The following is a 16,666-nucleotide window of genomic DNA, read 5'->3' on the forward strand; positions in this document are numbered from 1 at the left end:
CAGATTTGTTTGACTTCAAATGAGCAAAAGAGGAAATAGTGTGACAAGATCATGTAATCATGGAGGGAGGAGATCAGAGTGGGCGGGTCAGCGAAACATGGGACTATTTTCTGTGTTCTTCCCATTTGCTACAGTCCGAACCTTGAACCTTAATTGAAAAGAGGATTACAAAGCCCCCCTAATCTTAATGAGGATGTCATTCTAAAACAAAAGCATGATCTTACCTTAACAATAACTAAATTGTGTAACCAAATCTTAACCATAGCAGCATCAGATCATAATACAGATTTTTGTAACAGTGATTTGTTACAGTTTTGGAAAGACCTGATAAATGATGTCATCCTTATCATTGGGATGTCGGATCAGATAGCTCTTAAATGTAGCATCCTGAAGGGCCATAAAGTAGCCAGTCTTGCTGTGTTTGGCTTCATGTAAAACCTGTGACTGATTCTTTGAGCTGTTACATAAACAATGTTCTTATTTAAGGAATTAACATGTCAAAGCAAACACACCTCATAATCATCGTACTGTAAATGACAGGCCCCACAAAGCCTCACAGCCCACGCTGACATGTCTTTCAAAGCAATTAAATGCTCCACTTCCTCCGGGTCTTGATTTACCTTATCTAGCCGCCTATGTGCTCATCACCAGTTTACAGAGGGCTTCTGCCTCAGCGTTACAAGCACAGTCATTTATTTGTCATCTGGTGCCAGGATAAATGTAACAAACGCCATGGGAGGCTTTCTCTATCATTCAAACAGGGACATCTGGTCTATCTATGGAGCGTGATCACCGAGTTTTATGCCAGCTTCAGGAATAGAAGTGACACCTGCTTACCTGGAGAAACAGTCTAAATCAGCGGCCGCCTCAAAGACAGAGGCAGGAGGAGACAGGTCAGATAATAGTATGTATGGGAATAAGGCTCCACCACAATAGGCTCAGTTCAAATTCAATCAACCCACACAAAAGAGACCCTGTTTTTACAGTGTATGAATGGACTGATGAATTGAGTGGTGTTGCTTATTTCACTATGAAGTCGCTATCTATTGGCATTGCTAAGTTGATGACAAAAAACTGCTGTTAGTGCACTAGTCAGACAAAGGGTGGGATTTGCAGTGAGATCAATGAGATCAGATGTCAGACAGGGGAGTGCTCATGATTGTGTCAGCTCTGTGTTCTTCTCTGGTACCTGTTATCACCCCCTGATCCTTTCCATTTCCCCTTTTCTCTCTTTCCAGTACAAAGATGAACAGGGTTATTCACAATAATGTCCCTCAGGCCCCCTAATAAATAATGAAGATTGATAGAGACTGCGCAGAAGGAGCTGAGCATTGTGTTGGACTTCTGAGAGCAGTCGTTGCGTTCATTAGGCCTACAGCACAGCTGTCATCTGGGCCTTGGCTGTTGACCTCTGGGTGCTCCAATAATGAATGAACAGGCTATGAAGCTAATCAAGGCCAAAGAATTGCGATCTTTATAAATGGCATTCTTACACAAAGCGATTTTATTGTGTCCCTAAGGCTTCTATTTGTTTATTAGCTTAATTAGAGCACAATTATAGTGAATTGTCACGCAGCAAGCCCCTCTGCTGAATGATTCCATAGCATGCTGAGAAATAACGCAGTAGCTTATTGTGGAGCAGGAATTATGCAGTATTTGATAGTTTGCATCCTGAAGCAGAAGCACTCTAGAATCCCTGGTCGGAAATAGAATCTGTTTACATTTATTAACCCTCAAATTAATCTTACGTTATCAGTTATTGCAGACGTTCTCATTTAGTTGTCTTGCGTTCTCTGTGGGCAGTGATGTTGGATTCATTTTGACTCCTCATCATATACACACTGATAGATTGTTTTCCTCACATCTAGCTCAGTCATTAATGCTGCCATACGCTGTTTCCTCTGTGTTATGTTTTGCCTCAGGCAATATCTGCTAATGGTAGTGTGATGATAGGTGTGTGAGATATACAGCAACTGGCTTTTATGAGCTCCGGCCTGTGCAGGCTCAGGTGCACTTCAATCAGGAGAAAACAAATTAATGGATTGAACAGTGGAGTTGATCTGACACTGAAAACAGGACTCCATTTGTAAGCAAAGGCACTGTCGCTTCATGATGTAGTATAGTCGGAGTTGGAGGTTTTTGTTTTCTGACTTTTTTTTGACTGTCTGGTGAAATACCAGACAGAAATGTACTGGTTTTCGGCAATGATTAAATAGCAACATAAAACAGCTCTTGGTAGGATCATACTTTGACAATGAGGCCAAATTGTGTTTCAGACTAATACGCTAAATTAGCAGGCTGATTTATCGGCCAGGATTAGCTTTTTAGCCTATTACTAATTTGGATTGTACCATGCAGGTACAATCCAAATTGTGTCAACTGATAAAAAAAAATAATAATTAAAAAAAAATTACAGTACAGAATTACTAAAGAGGAGCTTGAGATAATTTGGAGTCACAAAGTGCTACTTTGTCTAAATGTCACACTCAGTCTGTGTGTATAAATATCAGATTTAAGAGAAGAAGACAAATGCCTCTTTGTTATATGTATATGTAAATAAACATATAAATTGACACTTCAAAAATCCAGTAATAGTCAGGCTCTAATCGTGATATTATCTAATATTTTAAAGAACACTATAGTTAAAAAAAAATATGTATTTTTTTTTTTTTTACATGAGAAGAGTTTAATCTGGGGTGGCACGGTGGTGCAGTGGTTAGCACTGTCGCCTTGCAACAAGAGGGTTCCAGGTTCGAATCCCGGTCTGGGCCCTTCTATGTGGAGTTTGCATGTTCTCCCTGTGCCTGCGTGGGTTTTCTCCGGGTACTTCGGCTTCCTCCCACAATCCCAAAAACATGCACATTAGGTTAATTGGCTACTCTACATTGCCCCATCAGGTGTGAGTGTGAGGTTGTCTGTCTTTGTGTGTCAGTCCTGTGATTGACTGGCGACCAGTCCAGGGTGAACCCCACCTCTCGTCCGTAGTCAGCTGGGATAGGCTCCAGCCTCAACGTGAGCCTGACGGATAAGCGGTACAGAAAATGGATGGAGTTTAATCTGATCTAATGGGTAACAGTACATCATGATTCATTGAATTGAACATTATTTTATTATTTTATGTTTCATTAAGTTGTGGTTTCAGCTTCTACAATGCGTGAATTTAGTTGCCTTTCTTTGTTTTATATCATTGCAAATCTAACATCTTTGAGTTTTCAACTGCTGGTTGGATAAAACAGCTCAACTCTTTTACAATTATCTGTTTTTTCAGATCATTTGACAAAATAACTTGCAAATTTACTGATTTTACTGATGGTAAAACAGTCATTACTTGTAAGCTATAATTTTTTAGTAGTTGAAATTACACGTGTACTTGAACGTGAACTCCGTTTATCATACTATAATGTAGCACTTTTTCTTGCAAGATAATTTGATACTATTTAATGCCCGAACCCCTGCTTTAAATTATAGTTAACAAACTGACTGGAAGGATGGCTTTGAAGATGGTTATTCTTGGTTGAAAGGCAGAACCTTTTTTTCTGTCCATGTGAGTAACAGCTTGGGTTCAACACTCTGTCCCTGAGGCAGCAGTGAACTGAGCCCAGAGTCCTTCATTGGTTAACACTCCCTACAGCTGGAGGGAGACCATTGCAGCTGTCCCTCTCTCATACAGCCTTCATTCTTCCATTGTTCTCTCCAGCCAGCAGTCCCACATGGTACCAGGACTGACTGAGATGAGATGCAGTGAGTCTGTGGGGAAAGCTCCATGGAGAGTCACAAATAAAAAAAAATAAACAAGATATTCAAGCATGGGTCGCATCTGGGGAGCTAAATGTTACTCTGCTGTGATGAAAAACCAGCAGGGATCTTCTGAGAGTCGCTCAGTAGCTGATGAAAACTCACCCAGTTCAAGGGAATAGCTGCTATTCTAAAGGTAGAATCGTGTCAAAAATTCATGGTTTATGTTACAAAGATAACCTGTTTCAGTTGAATGCTATATCATGGCCCTGTGAAGTGTGTGATCCTGACCTGCTAGTGCTAGTGCCATGCTAGTGCATGGTAAGGTTGTTTATTTTAATACTTTAACCAGCAGTGGTTTAATTACAGCTGTAAATCAGTTCTCATGGTGGCCTAAGAATATTACCACTTCTCTCAATCCTATACCCACTCATTAGGGACCAGCCAGCTCTGCTGCCGGGCCCTCTTAGAGTTGGCAAGTTCTTCCTTTTCTTCTTTCTCTCCTCCTCTTCCTTTTCCTCCTACTCCTTCTTCTTCTTCAGAATCCAAATGATTTCCTGGGGGAAAATGGGTATGTCTTCCTCCTGCATCTACATCTTGTTTTGCATTTACTCTTATAACTTATAACTGTCTATCTAGCTCAGCGTAGCATGATCATGATGTGCCATGAGACATGTCTTTAAAGTTTAATGATAATTTTGGTCCAGACAGTTCTGCGGATGGACCCTCCTGTATTTCTTATTTGTTTTTCCTCCTTCTCCTTTTTCAATGTTCTTCCACTTCCTCCTTCTTCTCCCTTCTCCTCAAAATACCCAGTCCCAACTCACTGCTGTGAATTTAATTTCCACTGAGGTTCAGTTCTCTCACCTACAGCAGTGTTTTATATTGAAAAGCTGGCTGTCTTATCCTACAGAGAAAATCAGACACATGTAGCCCATATGGATTTTTTTTAATCTGAAGAAATAGTAACTCATTTCTTTAGTAAACCATGAATACTAAAACTGAAAGTTTGCCTTCCTAAATGCATTTAAAAGCAATAAACAAATCTAAAAACTGAAAATTGAAAAAACTGTGGTGGTAGTTTATGTTGTTTCCCTGCAGCACATGCAGACCAGCTGCCGGAACAATAGGCTTCACAGCAGGATTGAATTTGGTGTTTACTGATCAAATTTGGATTAGGGGTGGCGATTTTGTTAAATGTTTTCTGATTTATGAGGAAGTCAGCAAGCCAGAGAGTCAAACTATACTGAAAATTTATCCATTTCTATACTTAGATCATTATTGTGCTGTTTACTGGAAGACAGTTCATTTATGTGCATGGTAAACCCCAGTATTAACAGACTTTCATATTCTCATATACTTTTTATTTTCCTGAGATGATAATACCGACTGTCAGCTTCTGCCCACATTACAGTAAATATACTGTATCTTGCAACACTGTGTCATAGCCAACACACTCCAATCACGGTTCAACAGATACTGACATCTCATCATGCCCTTGTGCATCTCATCCAGCCACACAAGGTACCCTTTTGCCTCTGTGGGCGAAACACAAAGGCGCATGTTTAACATAAAACAGAACTTTGGTTTAGTTTAGGCAGAATAACTGTTTGGGTTAGCCTAAGTAAGATAGTGGTGACATTTGGTTCCACACGAGAACACATAGTTTGTCTCACTCATAGCTACATTCTGAACAACATGACTGACTGTACTGGCATATTATAGTTATAACAAGGTAGCAAACAGTAAAAAGCAAAAACACTGACCTTGAGAAAACTCAGCAGTTTCTTCAGAGGTGGTAGTGATAGACAAAATGTCTAATGAGGTTTAATATCCAATTGTTTGTCCTTTTTTGGGTTTTATCCACACTGACACCTCCCCTCCTCAGTCAAAATGAAGGGGCCTCCAGCTGTAGAGAACTCCTTAATGATTGGATGCAGTATTTTTAAAGTAAAATTTTGATCAGAAACAGAAGTTCAATCTTTCAGTTCATGCTTATGAGTTGCCTTCCCCTATAATTTAGACAATTTGACCATGTGTAACATTTTCACAAGCTTGTTTCTTTTTTACATACCAGCTTGTTATGAGTCAGAATAGGATCCAATCTACTGGTGTTATCAAATCTGTGTTCAGGTTGTTGTGAGGACCATATTAAAACTGGTATGGCAGAAAATTAAACAAACAAGGTGGCCTTGGCTGGTTTGGCAGATGCGCCGTAAAAGCAGATGAGATGTTAATTCAAAAAAAAGGTTTTATAACACCACTTGCATTAAATTGTTTTGAAGCCTCTATTGGACACACTAGAAACTACTTCAACAACAGCTTGGCCAACAAACAGGTCATTGGTTGCTCTAATTAGAATGATACACAGCAGATGTCACTTGTACTGTACAGGCCACTACCACTGTAGAGAAATCTGCACAATTCAGTGCCAAATAAAGGGCTAAACTGTTTGTGTTGTGCATGCTCTGTGTTCTTCCTTTTGCAGATGTATATTCAAACAACCACTCTGACCATCTCTGTGAGCCTCAGCGCTTCAGTGTCTCTTGGGTTGCTCTACATGCCAAAGGTGTACGTGGTTCTCTTCCACCCTGAGCAGAATGTGCCCAAGCGCACACGCAGCCTCAAGGCCGTGGTTACTGCCGCTACCATGTCCAACAAGTTCAACCCCAAGGCTGGACTCAGACCCAACGGAGAAGCCAAGACTGAGCTGTGCGAAAGCCTCGAAACACAAAGTAAGCATACAGATGCTAATGAGGGAAGCCACTGACTTAAAAAAAAAAAACAGTTTTTTCTTCTCGGGTATGTTTTGTCCTTCAGTCTCTGTAAATCAAACACATCGATGCAGAGATCGGAAGCAGAGTGAAAAATAATTGCTTATTAACAGAGGGATAGCACGTTATTTAATGCTTCATTGAATCCAGTGAAAGTGCCACTGTTCATTTGGATGGCGGGGGGTGGCGAGGGGTGTATTGTTTTGAATCTGAAGGAACCATTACAGCATTCTCAGCTGTGTGTGTGTCTAGGGAGGGTGAAGTCACGAAGGAATGGATTACAGTTCATCACAAAACATATTCTGCAGTTCAACAATCGTACAATTGTAGTTCAGCAAAACCTCAACATGGGGAACACTGAAGTTTTTTCTCAATTGTAATTTCTTTTGATATTCAAAAAATAAGTCACAGGTCTCAAACCTTTCTTTCAGGTTTTCAAAGAGACAGTTTAAGTGCTGGATGCTCTGTGTATAAGAGCAATGTTGGTCTTAGCTACAGGGTTTATGTTGACAAGATACGTACTGGTGACCTATTCAGATCTTTGACCAACAGTCAAACTCCCCTAAATGTTCAGTTTACAATCATACAATATGATAAAGAAAAGCAAAAAATCCTCACATCTGCTTATATCAGTTGCCAATGTTTTGTATTGTATATTTTTGCTTGAAAAGCAATAAATCATCATCACAAAAACTGCCCTTAAATTTAGTATTGATTGGTTAACACTAGAACTACCGAGGCAGTCATTTTGACTGCTTTCAAAATTTGCAACGTCATAACTTGGTTTAAAAAAAACCTATGTACCAATAGGCCCCTGACTTTTCCTAAATATGTGTATATTTTATTCTAACATTGTTTTATCATTAAAATTTCAAAACACAAAAGAGATCTGAGTATTACTACCTCGAATGACCATAGCAGTCAAATTGACTGCATGCTTTCTACAGGGGGTGTCATATTTCACTATTTGCTACATTTGCCTCCAAGTAATTTACAAAACAGCATGATTTTCTGATAGACAGCTTTTTGGTCTATCAAGTGTGCCATAAATTGGAAAAGGCCTGATAAGATGAATATTCCATGAAATAAAACTAATTAGGCTATAATGTTTTGGTGACAGTGGAACATCCTGAAACTTCAGCGGTACCTACTGTGTCAACCACAAGAACACTCAGCCTGCCATTGGATGACGAAGCTGTCCCACAACCTTCAGCACAGAGGCATGAAACAGCGAAAGATGGCACAGTGTGGACTGTAATACAGTCAGGTGAAAACAGTGGAAGGCGTCAGAGTCATAATGTTTTTACAGAAGCTTCAGGCCCCACAGCACATGCCAAACGCAACATTGAGGATGCCCTCACCTCTTTTCTGTGTTTGGTTGATGATGCCATGCTGAAACACATCAGGGCCTGCACTGTTGCTGAGGCACACAGAGTCAGAGAGGAAAGTTCATGGGATATGACTGTCGATGAGCTAAAGGCCTTCATTTCTCTAATCTACATTCGTGGTGCACAAGGTGGAAAAGGCCTGGACTTGGCGAGCTTTTGGTCAGCTGACTGGGGCTGTGCATTTTTCAAGGATACCATGTCCCGAAACAGATTCCAGGAAATCTTACGATTCCTGCGTTTTGACAAAAAGGAGACGAGACGCACACGTCTGCAGGAGAACAAGTTTTCCCTGGTATCTGTTTGGGAGAGATTTGTCCAGAACTGCATCACTTGCTACAAACCAGGTGCTGATATAACTGTTGATGAGCAGCTCTTCCCAACAAAAGCAAGGTGCAGCTTCATCCAGTATATAGCTAGCAAACCTGATAAATTTGGTATCAAGTTCTGGCTTGCTGCTGATGTTGATACCAAATACATGCTGAATGCTGCACCATATCTGGGCAAAGATGAGACACGGAGGCCAGGACAGCGACTGGGAGACAGTGTGGTGTTGAAACTGGCTGAGCCTTTCCTGGGGAAGGGGAGAAACATCACCACTGATAATTTCTTTACTTCCCTTGAACTTGCCAAGGCACTAAAGGCCCAGAAAACCAGCCTGGTTGGTACAGTAAATAAGAGCAGACGAGAGCTTCCTCCATCTGTAAAGGAGCAAAGGGCCCTGCACACCACAGAGGTGCTGAAATGTGACAGTGCAACCCTAACAGTGTATCAATGCAAACCAAGGAAAAATGTCTCCATTCTAAGCACTGACCACACAACTGTCAACATCACAAGTGGCCGTAAGGCTAAACTGTTACATACGAGACTGTTACATACTACAACAGAACCAAGGTTGGAGTAGATGTGCTTGATCAAATGGCGAGGAAATACTCAGTGAAAGCACCTACACGAAGATGGCCACCGGCGGTGTAATTGCAGAGAAGTTATGTTATGTGTCAATTAAATAAATAAAACACTCAATCATTATAGTTTTCATGTGTGTTTTTACCTGTTTCACCAATTTATTCTTGTTGTTTTTAATGTTTTTAATGATAATCCAAATTATATACAAATAATGTCCAAGCAGTCAAAATGACTGCCACGGTCGTTCTAGTAGTTGCAGAATTCTGGTAGACCGAGTGTTAATCAGTTTGACTCATTGTTTCCAGTGTAGGTTATAAGTAAAAAGAAAATGTCCATGTTTTAACTCTAATTATTAATTTGCAGTCCAGATTAAAAAAAATCTCATCAGTCATGAGAAACGTTGGCTGCAGCCAGTGTTTACACACTGCAAATAATCAAGAGGCATCTGATTCCTTTCTGAAGCAGCTGAATCTCCCAGCATGTGCCTCCTCCTAATCTCAATACCAATAAAAGTGCTTGGCTCCACTGTATCAGTAACACACTCTGGATTTATACAAGTGAAGTAAATAATGACTTCAGCAATTGAGTCAGCAGAAATTACTCATGTGACATTCAGAACACTCTTCCTCGGCTTGCCTCAGGCAGGAAAAGGTTTGAATCGGTTACGTCTATCACCAGAGATACTTTCCTTCCATCAGACCACAACAAGGAATTGTTACACATACACATTGTTACACAAGCTGTGTTTACGCCTTACTTTTCATACTGACAGTGGTGCGCTATGTTTTCCTTTTTTGGAGGAGCTGAAATTGTATCTACTGTTAAGACAGAAAACTGAAATCGATATATAAACTATGTGACAATGCACTGGAGTAACATTGGCTCTCTGCTATGAGGCAAAATAGCTCAATGTGAACACACTGTGCAACATTCCTATCCCTAAGTTTCTTTGGAGGGTTAACAGGGCCTTTTGCTACAATAAATGGTGAGAAGACAAACACACAGAATTGATAGCTAGCAGCAATTTATCCTGATGGGGTTAGCGTTTACAGGGGCCGTACAGTGCATGGCTATTTGAATAAGCACCATTTGTCATTGTCATCGCCACTGTAGATATATGGCTTGATGAAATTGAAAAATTCCTGACCAGGCCATGCAGCTCCTACAACTGCTGAGATCTAATGGTGATATGTCAAGATTTATCTGCTCCACATCAGCGAATCAGCTAGCACAGTCTGGGGAGACAACTGGAAAGTTGAGGCCTGATAGCTGAAGGAAAACAAGGAGGCAGGGTGGGCATTGGTCTTTACTGAAACCACCATCTGTGGTAGGCAATACAGGGATGTATTGAGGGCAAATATTTGAGGAATTGGGGGAATTATTGGCTTTTATGCAACAGTGCAGCACAAGGACTAAGCACCAACTGCACACTATGTTTGACCATTATTTAACATTTTATCTTAGACTAGTTACACAGTGAAAACACAACCGAACAAACACCCGCATTCTCCTTATGTTATATGTTGCAATAATCCACCTTGACTCCATCTGACTCTGAATCTCCCCTCTCATTCTTCTCTTTCAGCTTTCTCAACCAAGCAAACCTACATCAGCTACAGCAACCATGCAATCTAAGGGACAAAGGTGCTTATCATAATTCAGGATTTTTATCTTGATGGAGAAAAACATGCAGTGGAATTTCACATGGCTGGCAGAAAAAAAATAGATATGTCATTGTTCAGGTGGAGACCACAGAAGCATTGCCCAAAGATGTGACATGGTGAGGAGAGACCACAAAGATGGACCAAACAGGGGACTAGAATAGATAACAGTACCGTTGTAAGGTTCCACCTTCTCTCTGCCTCACAAGAATACATACAAAAAAAGAAAAATAGTTGCATGGCAGGGGCCTGGAGACTGAAGGATGGAGCTTTCCTTTTGAGTGTTTACATTTCAGCTATGCCCTCTTTCAAAGACTTCTCTGTCATCTTGAACAGTGCTCACTGAAACTGAACTAAAATCAATATGTTCAGGTGTTTTCAATGTTGTCTGCCAGGTTTGTAAACTATAACTAATATTAAAGCCTTCCGGGCATCACATGGGATTAATCAACACCAAAAAGGCATGAAAACTTGGTCCATGGATTTCTAAGAAGAGCTTGTGTTTGTTTTTATTTCTAAATGTATTCTGGCCTCATGAGTCAAAGGACTGGAAATGGTGATCATCTCAATGCAACAAATCTGTATCAGACTCCATGTGTTTTACTTTTTCCGCTTCCAGGTTTTCACTGAGTTAATAAGAATGACTACACGTATAAGATGGTATCTGCTGATTTTGAGCATGCCAGTTTCAACATCCTGTGTTGTGTTGTTAAAAAAATAAGAAAAAGCAAAAAATAATATCTTTGGAATGCGTTTAAACTCTGTTGCAGCGTTGTTAACAATTGTTTGGGCCCAAGCCTATTGTGCGTTTAAAAACTGTTTTCAAATGGTGAAGGTCTAGTGAGTGATTATTTATCTGTGCTTAAATGAGGCCATGATTTGTATTACCAGCTAGCCTAAGGCTGCCACTGCCCTTCGCATACCTGTATGTGCTTTGAAACAGTGGCTTGTGGTTAAAATAAACAGTATTTTAGCCAGGAGATCTTACTGTAAGCTGTCATCCAGGATGTCCCCCCCCCCAATCACTGCCACCAGCTATTCTCTTGATCACACAATATAAGAGTGAAGCTTAGCTGTACAGATCCATTAGGAGGGGAATTAAGATGAAGTATGCCCTTGAGAGGGTTGTGCAATATACCCTTAAGGTGATATCCATAATGGACCAGCTACTGGGAAAAGTCATCTACAGGCACTCTCATGATAAGGAGGAGGTGTCAGGAAGTAGTAAGGCTTTTCAACAAATTAAAATCTAATTGCAAAAATATACAATATCTCAATCAATCATCTGGAACTCGCTGAACAGATTAATAGTTGGCTTCGTACAGTATAAAAGCCCTTCTAATGTCTTGGGGAAAAAACATTGTGGGGTCATTTGTGTTGTGAATTCAATGCTGCTTTTCATGCCGCCCTCTGTATTACTTTCAACACCATTTGTGTTGCAGAATAAAATGTGAGTGCTGACCAAATTAAATGGCAAGTTAATGTATGTTATTAAATAGATTGATGATGTCTGCTTTATGTCCTGATATATCCTAAAATTGGGGAAAATGTACAAAAAGATACAGTGCCTGGCTATCTTACTATGTATTTGTAAAACCTTATGAAAACTAATGAAGTGTGTGAAGCATGTTTAGTTTTTTTTATACAAAATTTTATTTCTATTAAAAATGTTTTCAAACTTCAACATCCATTTTCAGGTCTGTGTGGAAAATCTGCCAGAATAACAACTTTCTACGATCAAAGCGTGATTTGAAATACAGAGTGGAACATTAACAAACTAAGACTCTCTTCAGCTAAATGATTGGCAGGGCTTCTGGGTCAGTTTTTTTTATATTCCTGTTGTAAAGAAATAATACTGATTAAAAACCAGTTTTTCAGCCCTGAAGAAAAAAGACAATGGCTGCCATCCTCGGAATAATATGTTGCCACAATTGCTCTGATAATAGCACTACAAGGACACAGAGAACTGGTGGAGAAAAACATGAAATTATTTTAAATGAATGGTTAGCTGCTTCTTGAATACAAGGCCTCTGCATGCAGCGAGCTCTCTATCATCTTCTCCACGCCTCCCTGATACTGCCAGCCCGCTATACACAAGGCCTGGAAAATAACAGTGGTTGCAGAGCAAGTGTGCTAAATGCATGCTCAAGTACTGGATTACTGCAGTATGCAGAGCACATTATATATCATCTTTACACAGCAGAGACAGAATGAGGTGTCGACAATGTTTAGTCCCATGAGATTACAAGGTTTGGCATAACATACACTCAAGCTGATGTTTTTCTCTTTACTTTTATTTGAACAAATTTAGAAATACATCATGCCACCCTGGCAGCAACAATAAAGAAGACTCATATTAGAAAATGATGTAGCCATTAAAGTACAACTATGTAAAATATGTTGACCAAAGCATCTTATTAGAACCACAATCAGTAGGAAGCCTCAGTATCATATTTCAGTTCTCATGCTGCAAATAGTAATGACAATTCAGTCCTCAAATGCATTCTGGAAGACATTTCAGCTCATCTACACCACCACACTGACTTTTGAAATGAAGAAATAATTAACAAAAAACAGGGTCAAACAAACACTTGTGACTGCCTGCCAAATAAAATCCATATGTGGGAGACACTGCAGGATGCTGACCAACTGAATGAATTAGTAAATCAATATATTATTGATAAGTAACATTTGCCCATGCCCAATGCAAGTTGCAAATGAATGAATAAACGAGATACAAACAAGTTACTTACCTTTTTCAACTAATGTTTGGTTCCTATTTACTTTCATTCAATATAGAAAACAATACAACAATAACAATACACAAGTTAGTTTACTACTTGCTTTTTGGTCGTATATTTTGGAATTTGGCTGACTCAGTCTATTCAACCATATGGATGATTTGTGTTTAAATCAAACTGCATGTTCATTTCAACTGCAAAACTGTTCTTCAAAATCAAAATACTGACAACATACATGATGAACAGTTAACACTGCTAGAGCAGTTAGCATGTTTAACATGGTTACAGTTTCTCAAGGCTCAGCACAGATAGCATGTTTTACCTCTTAAGCCAATCAGAAGCCACTGATGAATGCAGTCGTAATTGGTCCTAATCAGGCAAACTACAATGAAATGATAACCACTCTGTGTTTCTGAATGGTCTTTCATGCTTTTAGGTTGTATAAATTCCTCTTAAATAAATAGAAAATAGATTAAATAGATGTTATGTTTTATGAAGGGTTTGGTTTGTGCATGGAGATCAAAACAGTGGTTCACCCAGACTGATCAAATGAAAAGCAGCAGTTAAATAAGAGTATAATGTATATAATCTCCACCTATAACAAGGGGCAGTTAACGGATATATTGCTTTCGAAAACCTGTTCTTCAATGTTCAAAATAGAAATAGAAGGTCAGTCTATGATTAGCACTATGTGAAATGGATAAGGAAATTTCTGATGAACAAATTAGAGTTTAAACCTATTCAAGCTAACCACTGAGCGGACTGCAGAGTTTCAATGAAGTTCCAGCAGCATTCTCCCCTTTAATGCCAGCACTGTGGTGAAATCGACTAAATGGAAGTTTTGATTCTTTTTTCTTTCCTTTGGGGCCAAAAATGCTTCATGTGTACATAATATATTTGGTGTCTGAATTATACAGTTAAGTCATTATTGAAGGAAAGACGAAAAGTATTAGCTGACAAACTTTTAGGCGATTTTGTATATTTAAGCAATGGAGACATGACAGATATTAATGTTCACAGACACTGCAGTACTGAAGCAATGTGCAACGTCATTTCCAGCTGTAGACTAAGAAGCTTGATCTGGAACAACAAGGTGGAACAACCGGCTGATGACCATACTTACTTAATGGTTGTGCTTTTATGTATTTTAGGCAGCCTTTTTTAACACCTTGGCCAGGGACTAGAGATGAAAAATAACCTCTTGTCTAATTCTAGCATTTTTTACCAGGCGTATTTATCAATGTGTATTTTCCCTTTCCACAACTAAACTAAAACGAATAGCAAAAACCATCTAATTTTGGAAAAGAGGCCCTGTGCAACATTCTTCATGACTTTATGAACTAGTGTGTGAGGAGCCTTCATCAAAGGAAAATCGCAGCATAATTGCAATCTGCAAGGACATCATAGCACACTGCTGCCAGATGCACGTCCCCATAGCACTAGGGTGTGTTATTATTATACATCATGGATTTGGAAGCAAGGCACTCATCACTCTAGTCACTGTGCTTCATACACCCTGGATTCTGAAACCCAATCTAACCACAATCTATAATGTTTTATTTTCAGTCTACAGGTGGAAATGAGGGATTTCATATTATTAGGCTGTATATTTAAGTCTCCAAGAAGAGGGTCCAGAGACATTAATTTCTGCCATATCTGTATTGTTTATATATAAGTAAGATGTAAAGCCTTTGTGCATAGACATCATACATCACATATAATTAGTCTCCTCAAAGGACACTGAATATACAGGCCCCTCATGCAACAAGTACCCACAAAGATACTAGAATGAATAGTCAGGTATGCAGAGAGGGGCCCACTGAGAATGTCTGTGTACAGGGTCCAGAATTTTGTGATAAGAATTAAATCATGTCAAAATATTGTGTCCTGCACCCTGCTACCCCACAGTATCATCAAATCATGCACCAATCAGCCACAACATTAAAACCACTGACAGGTGAAGTGAATAACATTACTCATCTGTTTACAATGCAATGCTCTGCAGGGACTCCCCAGATCCCAACCTGATCGAAAACCTCTGGGATGCACCAGAATAAGCCAAATCCACCCTCCCACCAGGTAGGGCCTCCAACATTTGCTTTATCATGTGTAATACCTGTGTGTTTGGAGAACCTTAAATTTTCACTGTCGAGGACACAAGACATCGACCCATTTAAATTGATTTTGCAGGAAAATATTTTAAGCTGTTTTTTTTTTAATTACAGTACAAAGTACTCAAACACTTAACTTGAGTACTGTACATCTTTATTCAAGCACTTGCAATACTTTGAGTATTTAAATTTTCTGCTGCATTGTACCACCACTCCACTGGCTCTTTTTGTGTAAATAATTATATAGATATGGGCGAAATAATGATTGAGACTAGAGAATAGTACAGAGCAAGGATGCTGCACTGGAACGCAGGTAGTCTATTTCTAAATCAGTTTAGTTAATTGGCAGTCAGACAAAAACAAAACCCTGAATATTCTGAATATCTGACCTGCACAGTCCTGAAGTCTTTGATGCTGCTCTGTTTATCAATGATCAATAGTGATAACATGCCATTAAATCTTGCCATGTGCCAACCACTGCAACACAGAAGAAAAATACAAATGTTTATAATTTCAGTTTCAAATTATTTCAAAAATTATTTATGCAATTGTTTTATGAGGAAACAAATGCATTCAACAAATGGACATGAAATGTTTTGGTGAAAAACACAATACGATGGTTGAAGCAATAGATCTTATAAGGTATACATATCAGATGATTTACAAGGCAAAAAAAAAAAAAAACACACACAGGAGGAAAAAAAAATCACATTTTCTCAAATGACTTTTGAAATTATGACTCCACCAGTCAGCAGAGAATTCAGCTTCTATAACGAATTACTTCCCTCCTGACTGTGGAGGACACAAGTGATTGTGTATTTTTTCCTCCAACAGCTGGCCTTTCCTCGCTTCGCTGTGTGTGAGTCTGAATGCCAGAAATTTTCAATTAACGTGTAGAACGTTTAGGAAAACTTGAGATGTTCAGCAGCATAATGGCAAAAAAATAGAAACAAATTCAGAAACAAATTCCTATAGGCACTCGCAACCATGGCTGTCACCATGATGAAATTTACTTGATGATTATTGTTATCCGTTTAACTGAAAGTAACAATTTAATTATCTTCTTTCTGTTCATTTTATGCCATTATTATTATAATAAGCCTAAAAACTGCACAGGGCTGACATGACATAAACATTAACTGAAAAATGCCAAGCAGATGGCTGAAATATACAAAGAAACTACTGACAGTGATAGGTCCCATCAAAATATAAAGTATTACTACTACTATGGCCAAAGAGGCCATACCTTTGTCATCGACAACCACAGCCAATCATGTTGCTCACTGGCTAGGTAGATGCAAGGAACAACATGTTGAATCAACATGTGGCAAAATGAAATACAATGCAATTCAC

General features: G+C 39.2%; 1 protein-coding gene across 4 annotated transcripts in view; it reads left to right on the forward strand.

Annotated features, from left to right (window-relative positions):
* LOC124056003 (metabotropic glutamate receptor 4-like) overlaps positions 1-12,135 on the forward strand; it is a 111,958-nt gene extending 99,823 nt beyond the window's left edge. The window contains exons 9-11 of one of the 4 annotated variants that reach the window (XM_046383036.1): positions 6,224-6,470; positions 10,386-10,444; positions 10,543-12,135. In XM_046383036.1, the coding sequence (XP_046238992.1) occupies positions 6,224-6,470; positions 10,386-10,435 (297 nt within the window). In that variant the 3' untranslated portion in view covers positions 10,436-10,444; positions 10,543-12,135. Of the gene's footprint in view, positions 1-6,223; positions 6,471-10,385 lie in introns of all 4 variants that reach the window. The other 3 variants (XM_046383034.1, XM_046383038.1, XM_046383037.1) reach the window with 3 other exon arrangements.
* Positions 12,136-16,666: the final 4,531 nt, after the last annotated feature.

The sequence above is a fragment of the Scatophagus argus genome, chromosome 3 (genome assembly GCF_020382885.2).
Source record: "Scatophagus argus isolate fScaArg1 chromosome 3, fScaArg1.pri, whole genome shotgun sequence".
Lineage (NCBI taxonomy): Eukaryota > Metazoa > Chordata > Actinopteri > Scatophagidae > Scatophagus > Scatophagus argus.